Genomic DNA, 22754 nt, shown 5'->3' on the forward strand with positions numbered 1-22754 from the left:
TTTTTCTTCAGAAATTTCACAATTTCCACTAAAATGGAACACACTATTTAACTATGAGCTATTTTAGAATATAACTAACTAACTCACACAAAACACACACAGCCCAAAAGGGGCAACTAACAACTATATCAATATAAACAGGATTAAGTAATCCAATAACAAGAGTCCCAAACAGGGAACACTGACTAACAACTATAAAAAGAGATCCTAAGGCCAAAGGGCCGAAGGCAAAGAAAGCTTTTACTGAGTAAAGGGGGTTGAACACAGAAAGCAACTATCCAGTAGCTAGTAATATCTAGTATTATAAAGTAATCAAAGATATATAAAAAACTGAAATATATAATTTGCTGAAAGTTGAAAACTCCCAATAATAGCCTCGAGCAACGCTGGAAACCAAGAGATCCATGCCGCGGCAAACTGGATCTGAGGTAATTCCAGCAGTGCATTGTGGGATAAGGGGTTGGATCTCGAGCTACTGGAGAACTTTGAGCTTGCTAGTCGGCCGTGTTGGAGCCGAGGATCAGCTCCGGACCCATCAGTGAAGAATGAACGGTGAGATTGAACAACTTCACATTGAATATTAAACAATTTAGTAAATGTTAAGCTTTAGCAATGAACAAATTTAGTACTTACAGACTTAAAGTTCTCATTTTTATTTTTGCTGTTTTTTCAGTAGTATAACAGTTTCACATTTGTGATGTTTACTGCATTAACTTGTTAAAGCATTCTTAAATGCATGCTATGTGCCTTTAAACTAATTTGTCTCTCTGAATATTCATTACTACTGCTGTTTAATGTATTTTCACTCCTGTGTCCTTTATTTTAGTTAATGGCATGAGAATGAAGAGAAAAGATTTTTCCATAGCACCTTCCTGCCAGATTAAAATGTGTTTTTCAAAAATGCAATTATTCATTTAGGAGAAGTACACAGATAAGGCAAAATATGCATGCACTGGGAAGAACTACAGTTATAGTATTTCTTATATATAGTAAGATGTGACTATGGCTCTTTTGCTGCTTGTAATGAATGCTACAGTGATTATTTGACCCATTTGACATAAGTGATGGCAAGTTTAGATACACGCGTTTTGGTGAACAAGTGGATGCAGCATTCTGTTCAGGTCATTGCATGGCAAACTGCTCAATCATCCAAGTGCGTGGCTTCATTTCTTTTTCAAGCACTACTTTTAGAAGGAGTACAGAGTGATTTCTCTGATGGCTTTGTTCACTGGATTGTTTACTTTTTAGTGACCTGCATACTAACTTCTTTAATCATCTGCTTTGTTGTGTATTGATCAGTAGGAATAGTGATGAGATGGCAATGCCAAAACAGTACAGGAAAAAAAAACAAGGTAAATGTTTTAAAGGGATAAAGAATTAAGTAAAACATTTCTAATTAAAGAAACATGGACTGACTAGCTATGCTGTCGCTTGTCATTTTTGGCTTTAGTTCTAGGGTTGCAGAAGACTACATTCTCCACAGTGAATCTTACTCAGGAGAGCAGAAACAAAACTTTAATTATGTTTTAGGTAAAGCATATTTAAGTACATAGAAGTCACCAAGAATTTCGGCATCTAAGGAAGTGCTGGACTGAAAGCACCCACCTTAATGACTTAATGGAATATTCTAAGTCTGATACCCTTACTTTATACATTATTCATACGTTTTACAGGCACAAACCAGAACACCTACAGTATATAATTCCAATGATTTAAATAAAAAGGTTGAGGATGTTAGTGTTTTACCTTGCCCAATATCTGATCATAATCCTGTAAGTGCTAATTTACTTACAAACTTAAAAAGCCAACCAGTATTGATAAGAATACATACATACATGACTAAATTAAGTAATGTTAAGGAAAAACTTAATAAAAAAAACGGAGGATTTTTTGCAGTTAAACAACAATAAGGTTGATTTGATAATTTTATGGGATTCTTAGAAATTATTTAATTCTGGTAAAATTAAAGCATCATGCAAAAAAAATGAATAGGAAGAAAAGATAAAAATGTTCAACGAAAACTCTTTAAGGCTAATATGAAATTACAATGATAGAGTGAAAGCAACAATTTACTGGTTAAGATACTAAACAAAAAACATCAGGATATACTATGCTGTTGTTCTTCTTTTGGCTTTTCCCAGTTAGGGGTCGCCACAGCAGAACTCCGGTCCGCTAATGATTGGTAGTAGATTTTTTTTTTACGGGTGCCGAGGTGCCAGCTCGACGCCCAACCTGCAACGAAGGCACGCCCATTCTACGCATGTCTTTCGAATGCCACTCGACCGTGGGGAGGACATGCAGACTCCACACAGAAGGCGCTCCAGCCGAGAATCGAACAGGAGAACTTCTTGCTGTGAGGCAACAATGCTACTGCTGCAGCACCACAGTGTTCCATCAGGATTACAAAAAACTTGCTGTCATTGTAAGTAACTTACTCTGGTATAAGTTTCCCTGAATCCAAAAGGCTTGCACTGAATTAAGTTACTTACACAGAGAACTAGGCCTAAACAGGTTGACATCAAGGGGCCAGTTTCCAGAAAACCTGCTCTTGGAGTAAGTGACTTACTCCGAGAGTAAGTCTTTTGGAATCTTGCCCACTAAATCATAAAGTAGCTACAGCATTAGAAAAAGTGAGGTTACTATCATATGCAACTACTCCCAAAGATTTTTGGAGACTAGCAAATAGATCAAAAATACTAGGCAAAGCCTCACAAATTAAAAGTATTATTATTCCAGGTCCCCAAAATTAAAACAAATTAGATATTGAACAGATTTGTAGAGTGTTTCAGAAACTTTGACAAGAAATCAATAATGTAAAAAGTTAATAAATGTTTTATGATAACATTTTAAAAGGAATTTTCCTGAAATAAAATATTTTAAACAAACGTTCAAAAGTAAAGCCAATATCTATGGTAGAAATTAAAAGTCAAATTAGAAACAAAGGGAAATACAGCTCCAAGATTAGATAGTATAATACAAGAAACTAATAAACTACTTCCCCATAGCATTACTGCTCTTTTGGAAAAGACCTATAACATGATTCAATAGAAAAATAAAATCCCTCCTTCATGGAATTATGCATTTATTTCTCCAATTTTAAAGCAGGATGAGGATTCAGAGCTATAGACGTCATACAGACCAGTATCATTACTGAATATTGACTATAAATTTGACGTATTTTATATCAAGCAGGTTAAAATATTTTAGCGAATTTAATTAACAATGATCAAATAGGCTTTATGATAAAAAGACAAACACATAATATCAAAATTATTATTTAACAGAGTAGGTAAACAATAACACATTGAAAGTAATTATTTAGATTTAGAAAAAAAAACGTTTGCCTTTTTAAATTGGACTTTACTTTCCAGATAAATTTATTGAATTTTAGTTCATCTTTATAAAATTTTAAAAGTTTGCATTAAAATTTATATTTTTTTCTTTTATGAGGTATAAATATTAACAAAGGCACAAAACAAAGATACTATTTATGGTATTTGTCCCTGCTGCTTTTTAATTTAGCGGCCAAGCCATTTGCAACTTTTATAAAGTCTAAGCATAAAAGGTTTTGAATGCCCTCTTATTGTCAATATAAAATTCAGCTACTTGCTGCAAATTTATTACAAATGGTAGACTATGTTAATTATAATTTGTCCCAATTTCTGCTTTTTTAAATAAGTTTAAAAATGTCTAAAATGAAATTTAATTTCGATAAAACAGAGGAAATTGTAATTACTTATATTTTAGGTAAAAACATCCAAGTTAATTGTGATTAGAATAAACATGATAAGAGGTATTTAGGAAACAGTCCGTGGAATAGCTATTAATGATCATTTAAAGACAGATTACAATTGATTAAGGTGATCTTGAATCCAAAATCATTACTCATAATTCAAGCTACTTCATGAATTCCAGGCAAGTCAGTTAAAAGTAACTAAAATTCTCTTAAATTTTTATGGTATCCAAATAAGCCTACAATTATTTAGAATTGTATTAGATCCTGGGTTGAAGGAGGAATATGAATTCCTGCACTCAGTAGCATTTGTTTTTAAGAGGATTTATTACTGGCTAGAGTCTAGCTATGATGCCAAATGGAAACACATACATGAAAGCATCTGTTTTTGAGTACAAGTTAAGTACTCCATCAAGTGTAAATAATACAATTAGTAATAATCTAATGATTTATAAGAACTATGTAAATAATCCTAATTATTTCCCAAATAATTTCTTGTTTAAAAACAGTGTTTTGAAAATATTCAAGAATTTTAAATACAAACATACCCATATTAAAAACTGGACATTCTCAATATTTTCCATTACCTACTTTTTAAGAAGGTGCAAATTTAAACAGAATCTAAAATGACAAAAACCAAATATTATGGTTTGAGTATTTGAAGGATATATAATTGTTTCTATAGATACAATTATTAAGTTATATAACTACAATCCAAATGATACGATTTTTACTGAAAAATATTAGAAAATATCTACAAAATAAGATACAAGAGATTTCCTCTATTGTCAGAGACCCAAACATTGTATTATTCTGCACAAGTTACACCAGGAAAACAATCAGACTCAAGGAAGAGGCTATTGGGATTATACATGCTAATTTTAGTTATTAATGCAGTACATCATCATTAGAATTAGAAATAAATGCAACATTTATTATTCATTGATTTAGATGAAAATAAATAAAAATGAGCCTGCTGTGTCAATTATGTTGATAACCTTTTTGTTGTTTTAGAAGATATTTTTGTGGACATTTATATACATGTCATTTTTTACTCTATATAAGACAAATAAAATGCATAACACACAAGAAACAAAGTTGGGGATGTGAAAGCAGATTAGAAATATTTTCTAAAGCTGTGAAAATCCACAGGAATTTTATTAAAAAATTAATGACTTCATGAAAGCTCTGTGGTTTGACAATGGTTATCTCACTAAATGGTTAATTTTATTAAATACTGCATTTCCATATTGTTTTCAAAAATCTTAGCGTGCACTCTTCTGGAGTTTACTGTCTATTGCTATGAAGAGTTTTACTACAAATCAGAAGAGAAACAGAATACCTTTCTTTTAAGAGCTTACTTCACTAACCGTTGCCATGTGACAAAATGAAACGGCTCTGATAAAAATGAATTAAAGACTCCTCACCCAGTCATAATAATGGACATAATATTACTGAAATTTAACAGAAATGGTTACATTAAGATACTGTAGTAAATTTAATGAGTTTGTTGTACTTGATTCTGAGGATTTTCTATCAAAGAATTTTGTAATCAGCTGTGTAAATACTTGGCATTTTGCTGCTCTTGTTCATATTGTTTCTTAATGTATAATACAATTTAAAAATGTTCTTTGGAAATAAAAAAAAATCTAGGTTTCTTGAAATATAATACTCCAGCTGCTGGACCACCTACAATTACCCCTCCTTATGGCTTATAAGATGACTGCCATAGGGCTGATCTCCAGTAGAGAAAAAAAAAAGACCTTACAGTGGCAATGTAGGGTATTTTACCACTGGGGGCTGTCAAAAGATGAGGGTGGGGCATTAAAGCCAGGCTAGAGATAGAATCAATTTCTGAGACGAAAAAAAAATTTCACTTTTGGTCAAATTAAGCAAGCTTCCTAAACCAAATTATATTTTCTGAACTTACACTGGCAAACCTAGTTAAGCAATGATAAACAGTCATAAAAGGCAACAAAAAAGAAATGAAAAACATAACATTTAAATGCTTTAAATATAGCTTACTCCTAATATTATGTTAACAAAATGCATTTTATTTACTTGCTAAACTAATAAATACTTGATTAATTTACTTTGCTAATGGGTGGCTGTGCAGGGTCTTGAGGTCCCTTTTTCAGAATCCCAAGGTAACAGCTGATAGCAAGAAATAATTAAAAGGCAATTGTGCAAATTAAATATATTTTAAAATCAAAACTCACTGCCTCATCGTACTTCTGCTGCTTAATGTACAGCCTTGCTGACCGCAAAAAATCAAGCTGCCTGGAATTTGTCAGAGGCCTGGGGAAAAATAAATAATTCAGATATATTTTGAATTAGCTAGCAATTTTCTTTGAAGTGTTTCTGCTTTACATTATGTTCATTAAAATCCTACAGTCATAACAGTGTACTCAACATAAAAGCAGACATTCAAATAGTAGAATCATTGCTACAAGAATTCATAAAACAAATGTAAAATGCCAAAGACAGCTGTCAGTCTTCCCAAACCAAACTTTTTCAGCAATCAGATATCCCTAGGGGCATATGGAAACATTCTCTCACCATCTTCATCACACACAAAGCCTACAATGAAAGAGAGAAACTGTACTGTGCCCCACCTTATTTTTTATAACCAGAAACTGGTAAATGGAACTAACATGCCAAAAATTATTTTAAGGTAGGCTAAAGGCATTTTGAGGATTTATTATGAGTAATCACATCTTGCTCAGTTGAGATCAGAATAATCATAACTAAAACACCTAACACAGAATATAATCTCACTACCAACATACTGAAACAAAGATATGACCCTACAGTATAAAATATTACATTTTGCATGGGGAAGCCCTCCTGCAGCCTCCTCTGATATGTGGAAGTTGCCTCCATACTCCCTGAATGATGTACAATAAAGAATAGTTGTGTAAGAACTTACCATAACCACAGATGTCCTTCTCTTCCATGTTGCAGTATTCTTAACCTTAGGGAGTTGCTGCCTGGAGCACTGGACATCCAGACAGCATATCAAAGTCTTGAAAGCAGGGGTACGTGCGACATTGCATGTAAGAGCCATAAACCAATGACAGCTTTATCTGTGACGTCTGCAAGTACCCAATTCAGAACTGGCTGCCTCATAGAGACAGTCCCTAGGAATAGGAGGAGTAAACGGTAGTATAAACCCCCTGCCAGATACATAAGTCAGTAGTCAGGGAAAGGACACAATTTATGACATGGTTAAAAGAGAAGGGGGTAGGTGGGTGGGACTGAATACTGCAACATGGAAGAGAAGGACATCTATGGTTATAGTAAGTACTTACACAACTATTCTATGTCCTTCTATTCTCATGTTGCAGTATTCTTAACCTTAGGGAGAGTACCAAAGCTCTCTAGTGGGGGGCAGGTAGGGGAGCAGAGGCTATGAAACCCTGCAGAATAGACCTAGAAAACCCTGTCCCAGCCCTGAGATGGAGTCCAATTTGTAATGCTTGGTGAAGGTATGTACAGAGGTCCAAGCTGCTGCCTCCAGAAGAGAAGAGTAATCAATGCCCTTGAAAAGGCTGCTGAAGAGGAAGCAGCTCTACTGGAGTGGGCTTTGACAGATGAACTCAATTGTTTTCCATGAAAGGAATAGCAAAAGGCAATAGCCTTAGAAATCCAAGAAGCAATTGTCTGTTTTGACATGGCCTTGCCTAGGGCCCTAGGATGACAGGAGACAAACAGTTGATCAGACTGTCTGAAGGGTTTGGTCTTGTCTAAGCAGAACCTCAGTTGCCTATGAACATCTAAGGAATGCATAGTCCTTTCTGAGTTATGTGGCTGAGGGTAGAAGACAGGCAAACTTATGGTCTGGTTTAAGGATATTTTATTAACTATTTTTGACATGAAGGAAGGGTTAGTTCTTAGGGAAACCCTATCCTTATGGAAAACAAGGTAGGGAGATGAAGCCATGAGGGCTTGGATCTCAGAGACCCACCTAGCAGAAGTGATAGCCAATAACAAGACTGTTTTCCAAGTAGAGAATTTAAGAGAGGAAGAATGGGTTGTCTCAAAGGGAGCTAGGGTACGTTTTTCTAGCACAACGTTAAGATCCCAAGGTGGGGGAATGAGCTTATGAGGAGGTCTAATATGAATGACCCGTTTCAGAAACAGCTTAACATCTAACCTTGAAGCAAGGTGGAGTCATGGGAAGGCAAGCAGAAATGGCAGAGAGAGATGCACTTTTACTGAAGAATAAGTCAATCCTGAATGCAGTAACTCAAACAGGTAGGAAAGGACCACTTGAACATAAGCTTGAGATTGGTCCTGTTTACTCTTAAGGCACCAATGGGAGAATCTTTTCCATTTAAATAAATAGTTTCTCTTAGTACTTGGTTTTCTGGCCTCCTGCAGAACACAGAGCAGGTTTTCTGAGTATAGGTGCCTGAAGGGGCTCAGAACTTTATCACCCACACTCTCAGGTTGAGATTGAGAAGGTGGGGATGAATAAGAGACCCCTTATCTGGTGTGAGTAGGTTGAAGCGGTGAGGTAACTTGTGGTAATTGCCCTGGGCTAGAAGGAAAAGTAGGGGAAACTAATGCTGTCTTGGCCAGAAGGGAGTCACCAACAGAATTTTTGGTTTGTCCTTCTGTATTTTCAGGAGGACTTTTTAAATCAAAGGAAATGGGAGGAAGGTATAAAGGAACATTCCCCTCCCATGAAAAGGAGAAGGCATCCACCTTCCAGGCTTGTGGATGGGGAAGCCTTGTGCAAAAGAGGGGCATCTGTCTGTCCTGACAGGAGGTAAACAGATCTACCTGAGGAATACCCCACCTGTGAACTAGAGCCAGAAACATCTCCCTGAGAAGCATCCATTTGTGGGAAGAGTGTTACAGTCCTGCTCTGCCATCACACTGTCTTCTGATGGAATATAAACTGCCTGCAAATGAATCTGTAGTGCTGTTGCCAGGGACCAGATCTGAATTACAAGACTGTAAAGAGGGTAGGATCTAGTTCCTCTCTGTTTGCTTATGTACCACAGGACTATCATGTTGTCTGTGATGACCTTCAAATGTGCCTGGCAGAAGGATCTCTTGAAAGGCTTGCATTGTCAGGAAAAGGTTAACTCTTTTAGGATGATGTGGTCCTTTCTTTCTTGAATGGACCACTCCTCCTGCACTTTGTGCTAGATGTTGGTACTGTGATGGATAGCTCCCCAACCTAGATCTGATGCATTTGTGTAAAGATGCTGTTTGGGTGGAGGAATCTGCAAGTGCATCCCTTGATTGAGGGTGATAGTTGAGATCCACCAGGTTTGTTCCCTTTTTAAGCTGGGAAGAAGTGGAAGATTTGTTTCCAAGGGATGAACGTGTTGGTTCCAAGAATTTCTCAATACCCACAGAAAATTCCTCATGTGCATCCTAGCTAGAGGGATCATGGGGATCAAGGAGGCCATAAATCTCAGGATTCTCAGGAATTCTCTGGCTGAAATGGTTGATAGTGGTAGGAGGGAGTGGAAAAACTGGGTGAGAAATTTCACTTTCCGGGCAAGGACAAAGACTGACACCAAGTCTGTCCTTATCCTGCACCCCAGGAAAACAAGATCTCGTGAGAGAGTCATTTGAGACTTTAGGTAATTCACAGTGAAACTGAGATTCTGCAAGATCCTGCAAACTAACTGCAGGTATTGAGACAGGGTGAGAGAATCTTGGTGTAGGATCAGGAGATATTGCAAGTAAGGATAAATCTGTATGTCCTATAGCCTGCAATATACAATGATTGGGGCTAGACATTTGGTGAATACTACTGGAGCTGTGGAGAGTCCAAAGGGCAAGACAGAGAACTAAAAATGTGAGGAACCCACTGAGAAACAAAGAAATGTTCCTGTAAGTGGGATGAATAGGGATATGAAGGTATGCATCCTTCAGATCCAGGGAGGCTATAAAGGCTTGCTGAGGAATAAGGGGAAGAAGGTGCTGTAATGTGAGCATTTTGAAGGTAGGCACCTCGAGGAAGAGATTGAGGTAGGATAGATTGGGAATGGGTCTCCAAGTACCATCTTTTCTTGGGACCAAAAACATCCTGGAATAAAACCCCTTGGCTAACAGATCCTCGGGTACTTGTTCAATAGTGCCCTGAGAGAGGAGTTGGTTCAGGATAGTGGGAAAGAGTGGAAGCTGACTGGGTGGGGGTTGTGGAACTCCCTGGAATGGTGGAGATGCCCAAGTCATGAAGTTTCCTCTCTCGATGATGAACACCCACCTGTCTGTGGTGATTTTCTGCCAGGAAGGTATGGATAGGGTTAGGCATAGGGAGACGGGGTGGAGGTGGGCAAGGGAAGAGAGTCAAAGCAGAGGAGCTCTATCTGGTTCTGGCTGCCTCTGAAAGGAAGAAGGTGTTGAGGTGGAAGAAGATCTAGGAGCAGATTGTTTCCTAGGTTGTGTTTGTCCCCTGGACTGAGCAACAGAGGAATGGGAGGACTGTCTCCTGACAAAGCTAGGCTTTTGGGGGTAGTTCTTATGGAATCTGGGAACAGGTGAAACCAATAAATGTTTCAGATTCTGTAAGTCTTTTCCTTTTTCCGGCAGTGACTTAAGTAACTTTTCAGAGTCAGCTCCAAAGAGTGCTGATATATCTAAAGGGGCATCTAACAATTTAGCCTGGACATCCAAAGGCAAAGTTTGGAGTCTCAACCATGAAAACCTCCTTAAGACAGAAACAGAAGCAGCTGATTTGGAAGAGGCCTCAACAGCTCATAGCTGCACTTAATTGAGTGTCTTGTCAACTGGGATACCGTGGACAGAATAGTATTTAGCTGAGCCTTAGCTAGCGAGTCCTGCCTGTCAGACAGCAGAGTAGAGGCCTTGGTCAGGGAATCCAGAACATACTTGGCCATATGAGTCTGGTAGTTAAATGCTCTTATGGCCAAGGTGGAAGAAGTATATCTTCTTCCCCAACCTATCCATAAACTTACTGTCTTTATCAGTGGGAAAACGAGAAGATGAAGGTAAGCTGTCTAGAAGACTTGTCAGCTGAAACTACAACAGCAGCAGGATCTGCTGGCGGAGTCTTGAAAGATACTGATCCTTTGCAGTCATTTTATAAAATCTATCTGGTCTCTTGTTAGCAAAGCTGTGACTCTGGGTTCTGGGAAGCAGGTAAGAAGGCATCCTGGAAAGCTGGATGAAAAGGCAGAACTGCAGATGGTGAGGGCTGCTCCATCTGCAGGAGTTCAAAATATCTCTTCTTGGTCTCAGAAACATCTGAGATCTCCCACTTAAAATGCTGCCTAAGCAGGGAAATAGTATCCCCAAAGGAGAAATCTTCTCCAGGGGATCAGGAGTGAAGGACTCTTCTTCATCAGGAGTAGCAAAATCCTTAGGAGATTCAATCTGAGAATAATAGATCAGGGAATAATCTGAGGAGGACAAATCTTCCTTTGATTCTTCCTGTGAAACAAGTGGTTGGCCTAACTGGGGAATCTGGGTCTGGAGTACCTGAAAGACCTTGAAAAGAGAATGGGAAAAGATCTCCCAAGCTGAAGTAGGGTCTTTAGCCCTGTGTTTCTCCTTCTGTGTTTTTTTAAGGAAGTAGGAGGAGCAGTAGTAAGCCTGGGTGCTGACGCTGAAGTGGATGGCAAGGCAGCAGAAGGCCCCTCCGATGCCACAAGCCGTATTTCCCCCCTCACCATCAGGACCTGACGGTTGTAAAGCCTCAGCGGACGTACTCTGGATATTCGCTGTACTGGCTTCCATTTTGGTTCCCAGTAACAGCGATATACCCAAAGTTCGAAGCAATCCTGGGCTGACACTCGCCTCGAGGATCTCACCGGACACATGAGGTGCAGCTTGGACATCAGGCCTAACTTTCTTGGCCTTATTTCTTGGTGGCTCATCTGAGGTGCCCACTCCGCCTTCCATCCCAGATGCCAAATGTCAGAGATGCTGATTCTCCAAATAGAGACTTAAAGCTGACAGATGGCTTCTAAGGGTTTTGAGGACAAAAGATTGGCAAATATCACAGGACTTGTAGCCATGACCTGCCCCTAAACAAAATAAACACTGATCATGAGTGTCCTTGTGTAGAATTTGTCTTCCACAAGCGCACTTTCCCTTCCTAGATGACATGCATCTGAAAAAGGTAAAGAAACAAGAAAGACCCACAAGGGTACTTATTTGAATGCAGACAACCAGGAACGATCATCGAAAATGGATGGCCAAAGTCAAACAAACAGTGGATGACTGGAGCTGGTGATTGGACGTCTGAAACACACTGCAGCAGAAAAGTTCTGAATTGGGTACATGCAGACGTCACAGATATAACTGGCATCAGTTTATGGCTCTTACATGCAATGTCGCATGTACCCCTGCTTTCAAGACTTTGAAATACTGGTCGGATGTCCAGTGCTGCAGGCAGCAACTCCCTCAGGTTAAGAATACTGCAACATGAGAACAGAAGGACATCTCCAGTGTTGCATAAGCTCAGAGAAAAGGGAAAAGATGTAAAACAAACATGAAAGTCACACCTCCGCTCTTCTCTGGCTCACGCAACTGAAAGACAAAGCAACAACATCTGCAACAAAACAAGCTCTGACATAGTAAAATGTTTACAGCACAAAAGAAGTGGATAAGTTCTACAATGGTTTGTACTATGATGAAAAGCCATATAATGTCATCAACCGCAGTGCTCCAAATTCTGGAAGCCTAGACTGTTCTAAATAGTAACACAGAAAAGAACACTAAAGTGATAAAATTAAGTCTAATAAATCACTGCAAAATACTTCCAACTAACAGGCTAAACAGGGAAAGGAAAACACATGGATATTGTAAGAAAATATTTTGCAACATAGGAAAATCACAGGAAAAATCCCATAAATTCTGAGCTAACAGATATGAGGTGCATAACTGCTAACTTACTTAGGGCTGTGAAGTAATGGTCCCAATAGTTAAAAGGCTGAGGCACAGCCTCACCAATATTTAAACAGCTGGCTGTACTTTTACTTTATAAATGCTGCAATGAGTTGATTATATTCCCTGTTTGCTAAATGTAAACCACCATGCCATGCCAATAAAACAAAGGCAATTTGAAATGATGCAGGCACTGCCAGTGTGATGTATGTCTGATAATGCAGTTTACACATTTATATGAAAGTCTGTACTTTAATTAAGACCCAAAATAAAACTTCCAAACTGTGAGTATTTATATTCTTGTAAGGGGGTGGGAGGCTGACATAATGGTTAAGGTGTTTACCTTAAAGACACAAGGTAGACACAAGGTACAGGGTTTGATTCTAACATGGGGTAATTGGCTAGGCTTAAAATGGCCCACAAGGGCAGTTAGCCTAGTGCTAACCTATGAACCTATTCTTCTCCAGTAGTTATCTGAAGCACTTGATCTTTACTCTTATTGGCTGTTGCAAAAGGATGAGGCTTAATCTGTTTGGACTGAGGATACTAACGACAACAGGGCTGAGTAGGAAGTCATGTCTCTTGTCTTTAATGTTTTTGCAAGCATTCTCAGAGAAAAAATAGCGCTGTCTATAAAACAGCATTTATTTGGTTGGAGACACTGGTGCTAGCCACGAATATGGATTTATTGGAAGAAATAAATGGTCAATCAAAAGTTCAGTGGATTTGTGTTGCGCTGAAAAGATGGGAAGAATCCTTGCTTCATGTATTGTTCACAATGACAGCAAGAGGTATTTCATGGATTAAGCACTGCAACTTGACTCATTCTTTCAAAGAGGCATCAAGTATGTGAGTTAAGAATTTTTCATTTCCATGACACAGATGGATAAAGACCTTACCTATGACCCACATGACAATTTGATCAGCAGTCTAGATGCTAAAGAAGTTCATTTATGGGAGGGACAGCAGAAATGAGGCAATTAATACTCGTATCTTTCAGTGATAAAGTTCAGGTTGTGCATGTCTGCGGTGCACTTTCTATGTTAGACTCCTCAGTGAAGACCAAAGATCACATAGAAAATTTGCTTGGAAGAGGAAGGGCTTTCTGAGGGAGTTAAATAGCTCTTGCTCACGTGTGACATTGCCTTATAAATGTCAACTGTATGTCAAACCCTAAACATTCTACTTAGCACACACAGCAGGAATGGCTAGAACTTATGCATAAAGTCGTTACTCCCTGAGCATTATGATGACATGACTCTCAATGCTCAACCTTCACCTGTCACCCTGGGAGGAAAAAAATGGGCAATGGGAGCCTTATCCCTACGGCAAAAAGAATAGGCCGATTTGTTAAAAGCAGATCTTGATAGTCAGAGCATACTATTCTTAAAAGGATTTAATCCAAGCACAGACTTTAACAGTATACAGTATAATTAGCACTATGCCCATAACAAGGCATACAGCATATAATTTTTTACAGGGATAGCATTTTGTCCAGCACAATGGCACCAGTTCAAGTGAGTCAGTAAATAAAACACCAGTGCCCAGATGTATTCTTGTAATATTACTATTTTACCAATTACATTCTTGTAATGTAATAACTGTGGTACATTTGCTGCATTTTCAATTCCATATTTGGGCTATACTCCAAAGAATGAAGGGCAGCTATGTTGGGAGCAGTAGCAGTCAGCACAAGAGTTTACTAAATACACAAGAATTTATACTGCTAAAAGGGAGTAACAATCTGCATGTTGGTAAACAATTCCAAAAATTATGGTTGCAGCCCTGCCTGGTACAGATGTGTCTCATTATTTTGTAACTTCTTTCTTGTTTTAATTAAATGCTAAAACTATCCCCATATCCAGCCAGATGTGCTTCTTACCTAGATTAAATATTTTGTTTCATTTTGAATCTGACAGAAGAGGATAGATATATGAAAGCAAGCTGCACATTTGTTTCAGTTTTGTATGTTACTTTTGTAGTAAGGGGAACCAAAAGCATGGTGTTATTGAATTCTTTTACACTGTCTAGATGACAAACCAAATGTGGGATGGAATTACCAGCCAATCCTCAGGAGATTTTGCTGAATGAAAATTTTGTAAAACCAATACAGATAATGTTCTACCCCCTTCATACAGCTAACAAGCACAACAAACTAAGTTACTTGTGGCAAACTGTTCAGTTCCTGCATGATAACATTATTTCTTGTGTGTACATATGTACACATACAAATGTGCATTTTTATAAATGTATGTGTGTGTGTGTGTGTATATATATATATATATATATATATATATAGATAGATATACATATATATATATATATATATATATATATATATATATATATATATATACATACACATGCATATACACACACACACACACAGATAGATAGGTATCTATTTTTTTCTTGTCTGCTTGTTAACTTTGTAGACTCGCTGAATTCTCAAGTCTTCATGTCCACTACAGCATGGTACCTAAGTGTGCTACGATGGCTGGCGTAGGTGTTTTGTTTTATGGTATAACATAACTAATGTTATATTTGATACATTTGCTGCATTTTCAATTCCATATTTGGGCTATACACCACAGAACAAAGGGTAGCTATGTTGGCAGCACAGGAGTTTACTTGAAAACACAAGAGCTTACAGTTACTAAGGTGGGGGTTGCATGCTGGTAAACAATTACAAAAAAGCAAGGTTACACCATGTCCTGAAACAGCTATGTCTCATTATTTTGTAAATTTTTCTTTCTTTTTATTGACAGTTAAACCTATCCCTGCAGCCAAATAAATGAAAGGCACACCTTTTGTTATGCTTCTTATGTAGATTACATACTTTTCCTCCTTTAGAATCTGTAAACATATTATGCTCTAAATAACTGCCTGTATAAACTAGTGGATATCACAGTAAACTGTAAGCAACATCATGCACATTAGGAGTTAGATTACTAAAATATCAAGTTACATGTTGTGCAGTTCTAAGATCAGTCTTGTGACATCAAATGGCCAACAATCAGGGTGGTCACACATAAAAGTATACAAACTTACTGCACACCTAACAACTTTGTATAGGAGTAACAAACTTGCATTTTGAAAAAAGGAGTGAGCTTTCAGCTTTCACTGCAGGTAACCTCTGTTCATGATTTCTGCAGTCTCTAAGGTCCCACCAAAAATGTATAAACCCAGCACCCACACAGAGGAAACAATAAGCAATGACAACCAGCCAGTCCCAAGCCATGCACCAGTGATCCTAATATTCCAATATCTACTGAAAGAGCACGCACATGTTTCTTGTCTCTGTTTTGGGAAGGGGGGTTGAGGGCATTTTATGTTTATCATCCACAGCTGACCCAGGTGTTTTCATGCTCTAAGCCCTCTCCACCATAGCCAGTAAACTCTCAATTGAGACATGACCTTCAGTGCCTGATAACCAACAAGTGTTTCCACACATCAACATTCAACTACAGTGTTACTATTTGTCAAGCCTGTGAAGTTTTCCTAGTGGCCACTTCTGTTACAGCACCACACAGTTAACTGCTAGACAGTGAACTAAAGACGGCCCACACACTTCCCCCTTGACTATAGTGTTACACAATGTCAGGACTCTCACACACACCCACTGGATAATTATGCTACAGCACCACGCAACCACTGCTAGATATTGCCCTGAAAAGGCACAGCCATATTCCCACTGGGATGTGTGGTTGACATCAGCCACACAATCCCATCTACCTGACTAAATCTTCCAGCAACCAAGTTAGCAGTTTAAACTTCAGTCACCAGGGCTGCAATCAAGGCTCCATCTGTTTGTGTCATGCGGGCAATAATGCTCAAGCAAATTATCATATTCATTTTAAGAAATGGAAGTTATGTGCTTACCATAATTATAGATCCATATTGCCTTCTTGCGTCCTTCTCAACCCGTGTGTTATCGAATCTAACAGTCTGATGCTTCAGTCCTGGAACTCTGCATCCTCTATTCATAATTTTTTTGTTGTACCCGAGTCCCTCAGACTGAGTTTGCCCCATCCTTACCCCTACAAGAACGGACAAGGGGAAACAATATGACTTGGCTTTCCAGCAGAATTCATCAAGAGGGTCCTCTCACACAAAGCATCAGAAGGCACAACAACAGTGACAATTTGTTGGGGGTAGAGAGGGAGAGATAGTTGAGAAGGACGGGAAAAGCTCTACCTTCATGATAAGTACATAACTTTAGTATCTGGTGTTGTATTTTACATCCATCTCAACCTGTGGGCCAGAGTTCCCAGCACAACCTCACAGGGGTCCTAGCAGAAAAAAATCCTCAAAATGGTGGAACCAAAGCAAGATCTAGACCAAGACTGAATGTTTAATTTGTAATGGAACACAAAGGTGTGAGTATTAGAACAGGAGAAATGTCATTAATAGAAGCCTTTGTAAAAAACGCAGCTGAACTACCACACTGGTATGAGTTAGCAGGCTGAGCCTAGGAATGAGTCCTAGACTTAATAGGTGAAAAAATGTTCAAGGAGCATGCAAATAAGATACACTTGGAGAGATGTCTGGATAGGGTCACTTTGGAAACAGGCTTGCCAAACTATATCTTGGAAAAGGAAACAAAAAGCTGGTAAAATTTTTCCGAAATGCTTGCTTCTATCCAAATAAGATCTCATTTGACAATGAGCATCCAAATGTATAGGCTGATTCAAATTAAAGCCATAGTCTTCCTTAGATAGAAAAGAAGGATTAGTTCTTAAGGTGACTCTATCCTTGTGGAAGACCAGATAATGGGGAACGAAGGATAGTGCTTGAAGTTCAGACACCATTCTTGCTGATGTAACAACTACCAGAAAAAGAGTCTTAAAAGACAAAAGCTTTACAGAAACTGTGGCAACTGGTTCAAAAGATGGTTTAGTGAGGACTTGCAAGACCAGACTGAGATCCCAAGGAGAAACTGGCTCACAAATAAAAGGTCACAGCAAACAGGTATCTTTCAAAAAGACCTGAGAAAGCTTAAGGGATGCCACCTGGGTATTATCCATGCCAAAGTGCCAATTGAAACCTAATAGATGAATAATTGAGACTGGTGTGAATAAGGTCAGCCAGGAAATCAATAATATCATCCAAAGAAGTGGAAAAAGGATCCAAACCCTTGGAGGAGATCCATATGGAGAATCTCTTCCATTTGCAGACATACATCTTTCTATTGGAAGGCTTCTGGGAGGAGAAAAGAAAATGAATAATCCTTTTGGAAAGCTTGGGATCTCTGATCATCACTTGAACTGGAGTAACCATGCAGTTAGTTTGAGGTAATGCAGAACTGAATGAGGTAGCCCCGGAGGATAAGAACTGGGCGGATGAAGCAGATGAGTACAAAGAAAGGGGAACCAAACCAGTCTCAATCAGAACAGGGAAATGAGGATCACAGTTGCTCTGCAATGGCCTGCCTTCTGAAGAAACTTAATTAGCAATGGAGTCATTGGTTAGCCATATAAAGACCTGTGGATCAAGCATGCAGAAGGGCATTCCCTCGTGGCTGTCCCTCTCATGAGATCAGGGGTAAGAAAATGCTGCATTTGGTGTTGGATGGGGAAGCAAACAAATTGCAGCATGGGTATCCCATGGGCAGAAATCCATGCAGCTATCTTCAGATTTAGTGGCCACTCCTCAGCTAGGAGAATGTACCTGCTCAGACTGTCCACCAGAATGTTGGCTTTCATGGAGATATGTGCTGCAATCAGAAACCATTGAAGGGACATTGCATCTTGCCAAAATGTCATGGTCTCTCGACACAAAGGGTAGGATCGGGTTCCTCCTTGTTTCTTCAAGTACCATACCACTGATGTGTTGTCAATCTGAATGGCAATCACACCCTTGGGCAGAAGGTTCTGAAAGGCCTGCAGTGGTACAAGGGCCACCCTCATCTCCAAGATGCTAATGTGAAGATTGGCTTCAGACTGATATCAGGTACTCTTGACAGTTTTTCTCTCAAAGTGGCCCCTCCCCCAGAAGTGAAGCTTCTGTGGTCAAAGAGGTCTGGGGGATGAGGAAGAACAAAAGATCCACCTGCCATGACCACAGAAGATTTAGGGCATCATCAAATGTGGCAGAGATAGACATTAGTTGGGAAAACAAGGAAATTCACTGGTTGAGTCTGGTATGACTATTTAACAGCCAGAGTTCCCTGGAGGACATGCATGTGAAAACTTGCCATAGGATCTAGACAGACAGAAACATCTACATGTCAGAAGACATGCATAACTGAGGATACAGAAGGTTCATGAGACAGAATAATTTGAGAAGCATGCATACGAAGAGAATTTAGCCTGGAAAATGGTAGTTCTGCAGTCTGATTGACCGCATCCAAAAGGCAACCAATAAATTCCAGTACTTGAACCAGCTGCAGATGGGTCATGTCATAATTCATTGTTATGCCCAAAGACAGATACAGCTGGAGTAATGAATCTCTGATTTTAATGAGGGACACCCTCACAGAAGCTATTAGGAGTCAGCCTTCCAGGTACGGAAAAAAAAACATAAACCAATGTAGCATGAGCCATGCTGTTTACACTGCCATACATTTGCTGAACATCCAGGGAGTTGTGGGTGAGACCAGAGGGTGGTACTAAAACCTGGTAATGACTGGCTCCCACACGAAAGTGCAGGAAACTCCTAGAATGCCTCACTATCTTTATGAGCTAGTAGGCATCCTTAAGGTCTATCCAGTACATCCAGTTATCTTTCCTCAGAAAAGGTAGAATAGACTTCACTGCAACCATCCAGAATTTGGTATGTGTCATGAATCAGCTCAACTTGATGAGAATCAAAATGGGTCAGAAGTGATTATTTTTCTTTGGCACTAAAAAGAATCTCAAATAGAACCTGGATCCTCTCTGCTCTGGTGGGAACCCTTAGAGGACTCAGTTGAGAAGCAGTTTCTGAACTTCTGATGCTGCTTCCCTTCAATGATGGGATGGCACATTGGGTAAGGATTTTAAGAAGTTCTTTGGAATGAATAAAAATGGAATTTTATAACCTCTAAAAACAACTTTCAACACCTACGTGTCTAATGTGATGGCCTGCAAAGCTTCTGGGTGGACAGCCAGTTACCCCTGACTGCCTCCAGGAGCATCGCAAATGGACAATCCTCCATGGGCTCTGGAAGGGGTTCCCCAAAATGTACCATGGAAGCACTGGTTCAGAGGCCTCCCTTGCCCCTTAGGTGGCACCATCACTGGAAAGGTTGGTTGTAGTAGCATACAAAAAAAAGAGATGCTTCCCTCCTTTCTAGTTCCTAGAAAAGGACCTCTGAGGAGTGGAGAAGTGGACTCCAGTGGGAGATACCATCTTTCAATCCTGCTCGCTCCTAGTTAGATTCTTTTTGGACCAAAAAGTGAGGATCCATTAAAAGAGGTGTTGACAAAGAACACCTTGAAATAGTCAGTAAAGTTGCACAAATACATCTAGGCATGGCTACATGTGGCAATACTGGAACTTGCAACATGGGATGCACTATCATCAACATTAGACAAAAGTCTCATGGATACATTGGAAACAGACTGCACTGTTGACAAGTGAGCCGGAGAACCGGAGCAGGAGTTGGAGACTACTGTGTCTTTGACACTTCCGAGATGAGGTCTTAAGGTCTCTTTAAAGTCTTGTCAAATGGGATAAATGTTGTTGCTGTGTCTTTCGGCTTTTCCCGGTTAGGGGTCGCCACAGCGGAACTCCGGTCTGCTAATGACTGGCAGTAGATTTTTACATGCCGAGTTGCCAGCCCTGACACACAACCTTCAACAAAGGTACGCCCATTCACACATGTCTCCAGAGAGAAGACGCTTTAGCTGAGAATCGAACGGGACAATGTCTTACTGTGCTACCGCAGCACCACCACAGCAGTACCCTGTCAAATGAGATAAATAATTCTAGTGAAATAAGGTGAATGTGGTTGAGGTGTATGTACACTTTCCCATACATTCCAAAGCCAGAGACTCCCTATTAGGAGGACGGACTGAGGAACTCTCCTTGGAGATAGCCTTCTTGGGGGCAGCTGCAATCATAATGGTTTCCACTGTTGGACCCTTTACCCTACAAGGTCTATCTCTGGGTAAAACCAGGGCTTTGGGTTTCTGGGAATAGGTTCCAACATGTCAGATTCTCTCCAGGTCCTCTGGGACACCAGGTTGACAATTGCATCTGAAGGGGAAGTCACTCAGGAAGTGTATAAACCCCTGCCTAAAACTATGAGAAATGAGTCAGCTCTTTGGGGAAGGAGCTTCAGTGATCCACCTCCACATTGATTAAACAATTCGAGCAAAAAGCTAAAAGAGGCAACCTTGTATGGGGACTTGGGGGAAGCCTTTCCTCTCATCAAGGTTGGTATCCTTAGTGAAAGACTCTTCATGGGAGTCCAAGTGCTTCCTCTTGCACTTACTCTTGGAATGGACCTCCCAGGGGAAGAAGCAGGAGGAGACATGGAAGAGGCACGGGCCATGAATGCAGGGTGGTCTTGAGAACTCCCAATGTGGGCTGTCCTAGAGCAAGGTGGTAAGTAATAAAAGCCGAAGAAGGAAGGGATCAGGACAGATCCAAATTAGCTGCTGAAGCAACCATCTCTGAGCAGAAGATGATCCTTTCCAAAACATCAAATGCTGACACCACAGCTGGCCGGCTTGAACTGGGCACCCTCCTTCAGATCCAAAGACCCAAATGAGAACCTGGTAACCACCACCGACCCAGATGGCTCTGACACTGTGGCCAGCACCAAGGTATCTAAGGCCAAAGTGCCCAAGACATGGATCAGAAAAGACAGAAGAGACTGGAAAAGCAAGAGAAGAAAGGCAAAATACAAAACAACAATGGCAAAAATGAGTAGGGCTCACAGGTGTTTTAACAAAGCCCAGAGCGTTTATGATTTTTCAGTGGAAGTGTTTGCATAGGTAAGTGTATACATCAAACAGACTTCTTTGCACGCAGTCAGCACATATGCAAGATGTGGTGGGAAAGATAAATTAGACATGTTTTTATAGGAATTAACAGGTTGTCTGGATTTTAAAACTTCCATACAGAGTACTTTAGCTGAAATTTTCTCAGAACTAGTAGTAACTAAGGAAATTATTCTTTTTGAGATAAACTATTAAGTCTAAAATGCCTTAAGTCAGTTTAATGTCATTGGCAGCCAAAAAAGCAATTACTATTAAATGGAAATTATAATTCAAACCAACTATAATGAAACTTTTGAATACTGTAAAGAAGATGACTGGAGGTGGGATCTCTAGAAAAGGAGAAGACAAGAGTAAATTCCATAGAAATAAATGGAATTTGGGGAACAAACCATGCAGAATAACACTCTGTAGGACTAAGGTTTAACTGCAGGCAGAAAAGAATCAATTTATGTAATGCTGAAGTAAATGAAAATTGTTAAAAAGAAAACATATATGTATGCTGCACAACAGTAATGGAAACTGCTGCTATCAATATGCGGTGCAACTTACATCTGATGACATCAATATATGTGAACTCTTAATTTGCACTGCAACTTAAAATTTGATGATTTAATAAAGATGTTCAAAAAACAACATGGAATTCAGTACAAAATAGAAAAGCAATAAAATGGGACTTAACAATGCGCAAGTTTAAAAAAATTCTGAAGAAGGTTTTATTGCTACTGCTTGAAACTGAATCTTGTATTTCTGAATCTGTATTTCCTGAAATTATTTTAGGATCCAGTGGCAATACCTGATGGCTTGAATAAGAAAGTAGCTTGCATATCAATGGAATTAATTTTATCTCTCATATTCAGTAAATTGACAATATGATTGGGCAGTGCATTAAATTCTGCTCTAGTAATTAACTTAAACACTATTATTACTTAAGGTGTGCTGTCCAAACCTCCCAGTTTCCTCTGCTCCAATGTATTATCTGATTCACACACTTGTATACCGAGTACTCTTTCCATATTTATAGTGCCAGTCTTGGTCCTGTCCCTAGACATGCATGTGTTTCAACAGTGCCTTGTATTTCTGCATTATGCAGCTTTAAAGAACAGATTAATCTAATCAAATATCAAAAAGAACTGTGCAACTTCTGGCTGGATACTTTACTGGTTCATATTTACAGTACTTGTGCAAAAGGTCACAGTTACTTCTTGTGGTTTAGT

The 22754-nt window shown here is 39.2% G+C and overlaps 1 protein-coding gene across 4 annotated transcripts in view; it reads right to left on the minus strand.

Annotated features, from left to right (window-relative positions):
• The window catches only part of PIGN (phosphatidylinositol glycan anchor biosynthesis class N), a 1150670-nt gene that overhangs the window by 681818 nt on the left and 446098 nt on the right, over positions 1-22754 (minus strand). For all 4 annotated transcript variants that reach the window (XM_044065181.1, XM_044065178.1, XM_044065179.1 and 1 more), the window contains one exon: positions 5953-6031. In XM_044065181.1, the coding sequence (XP_043921116.1) occupies positions 5953-6031 (79 nt within the window). The remainder of the gene's footprint in view (positions 1-5952; positions 6032-22754) is intronic.

The sequence above is a fragment of the Protopterus annectens genome, chromosome 3.part0 (assembly GCF_019279795.1).
Source record: "Protopterus annectens isolate FY-2018-M chromosome 3.part0, PAN1.0, whole genome shotgun sequence".
Lineage (NCBI taxonomy): Eukaryota > Metazoa > Chordata > Ceratodontiformes > Protopteridae > Protopterus > Protopterus annectens.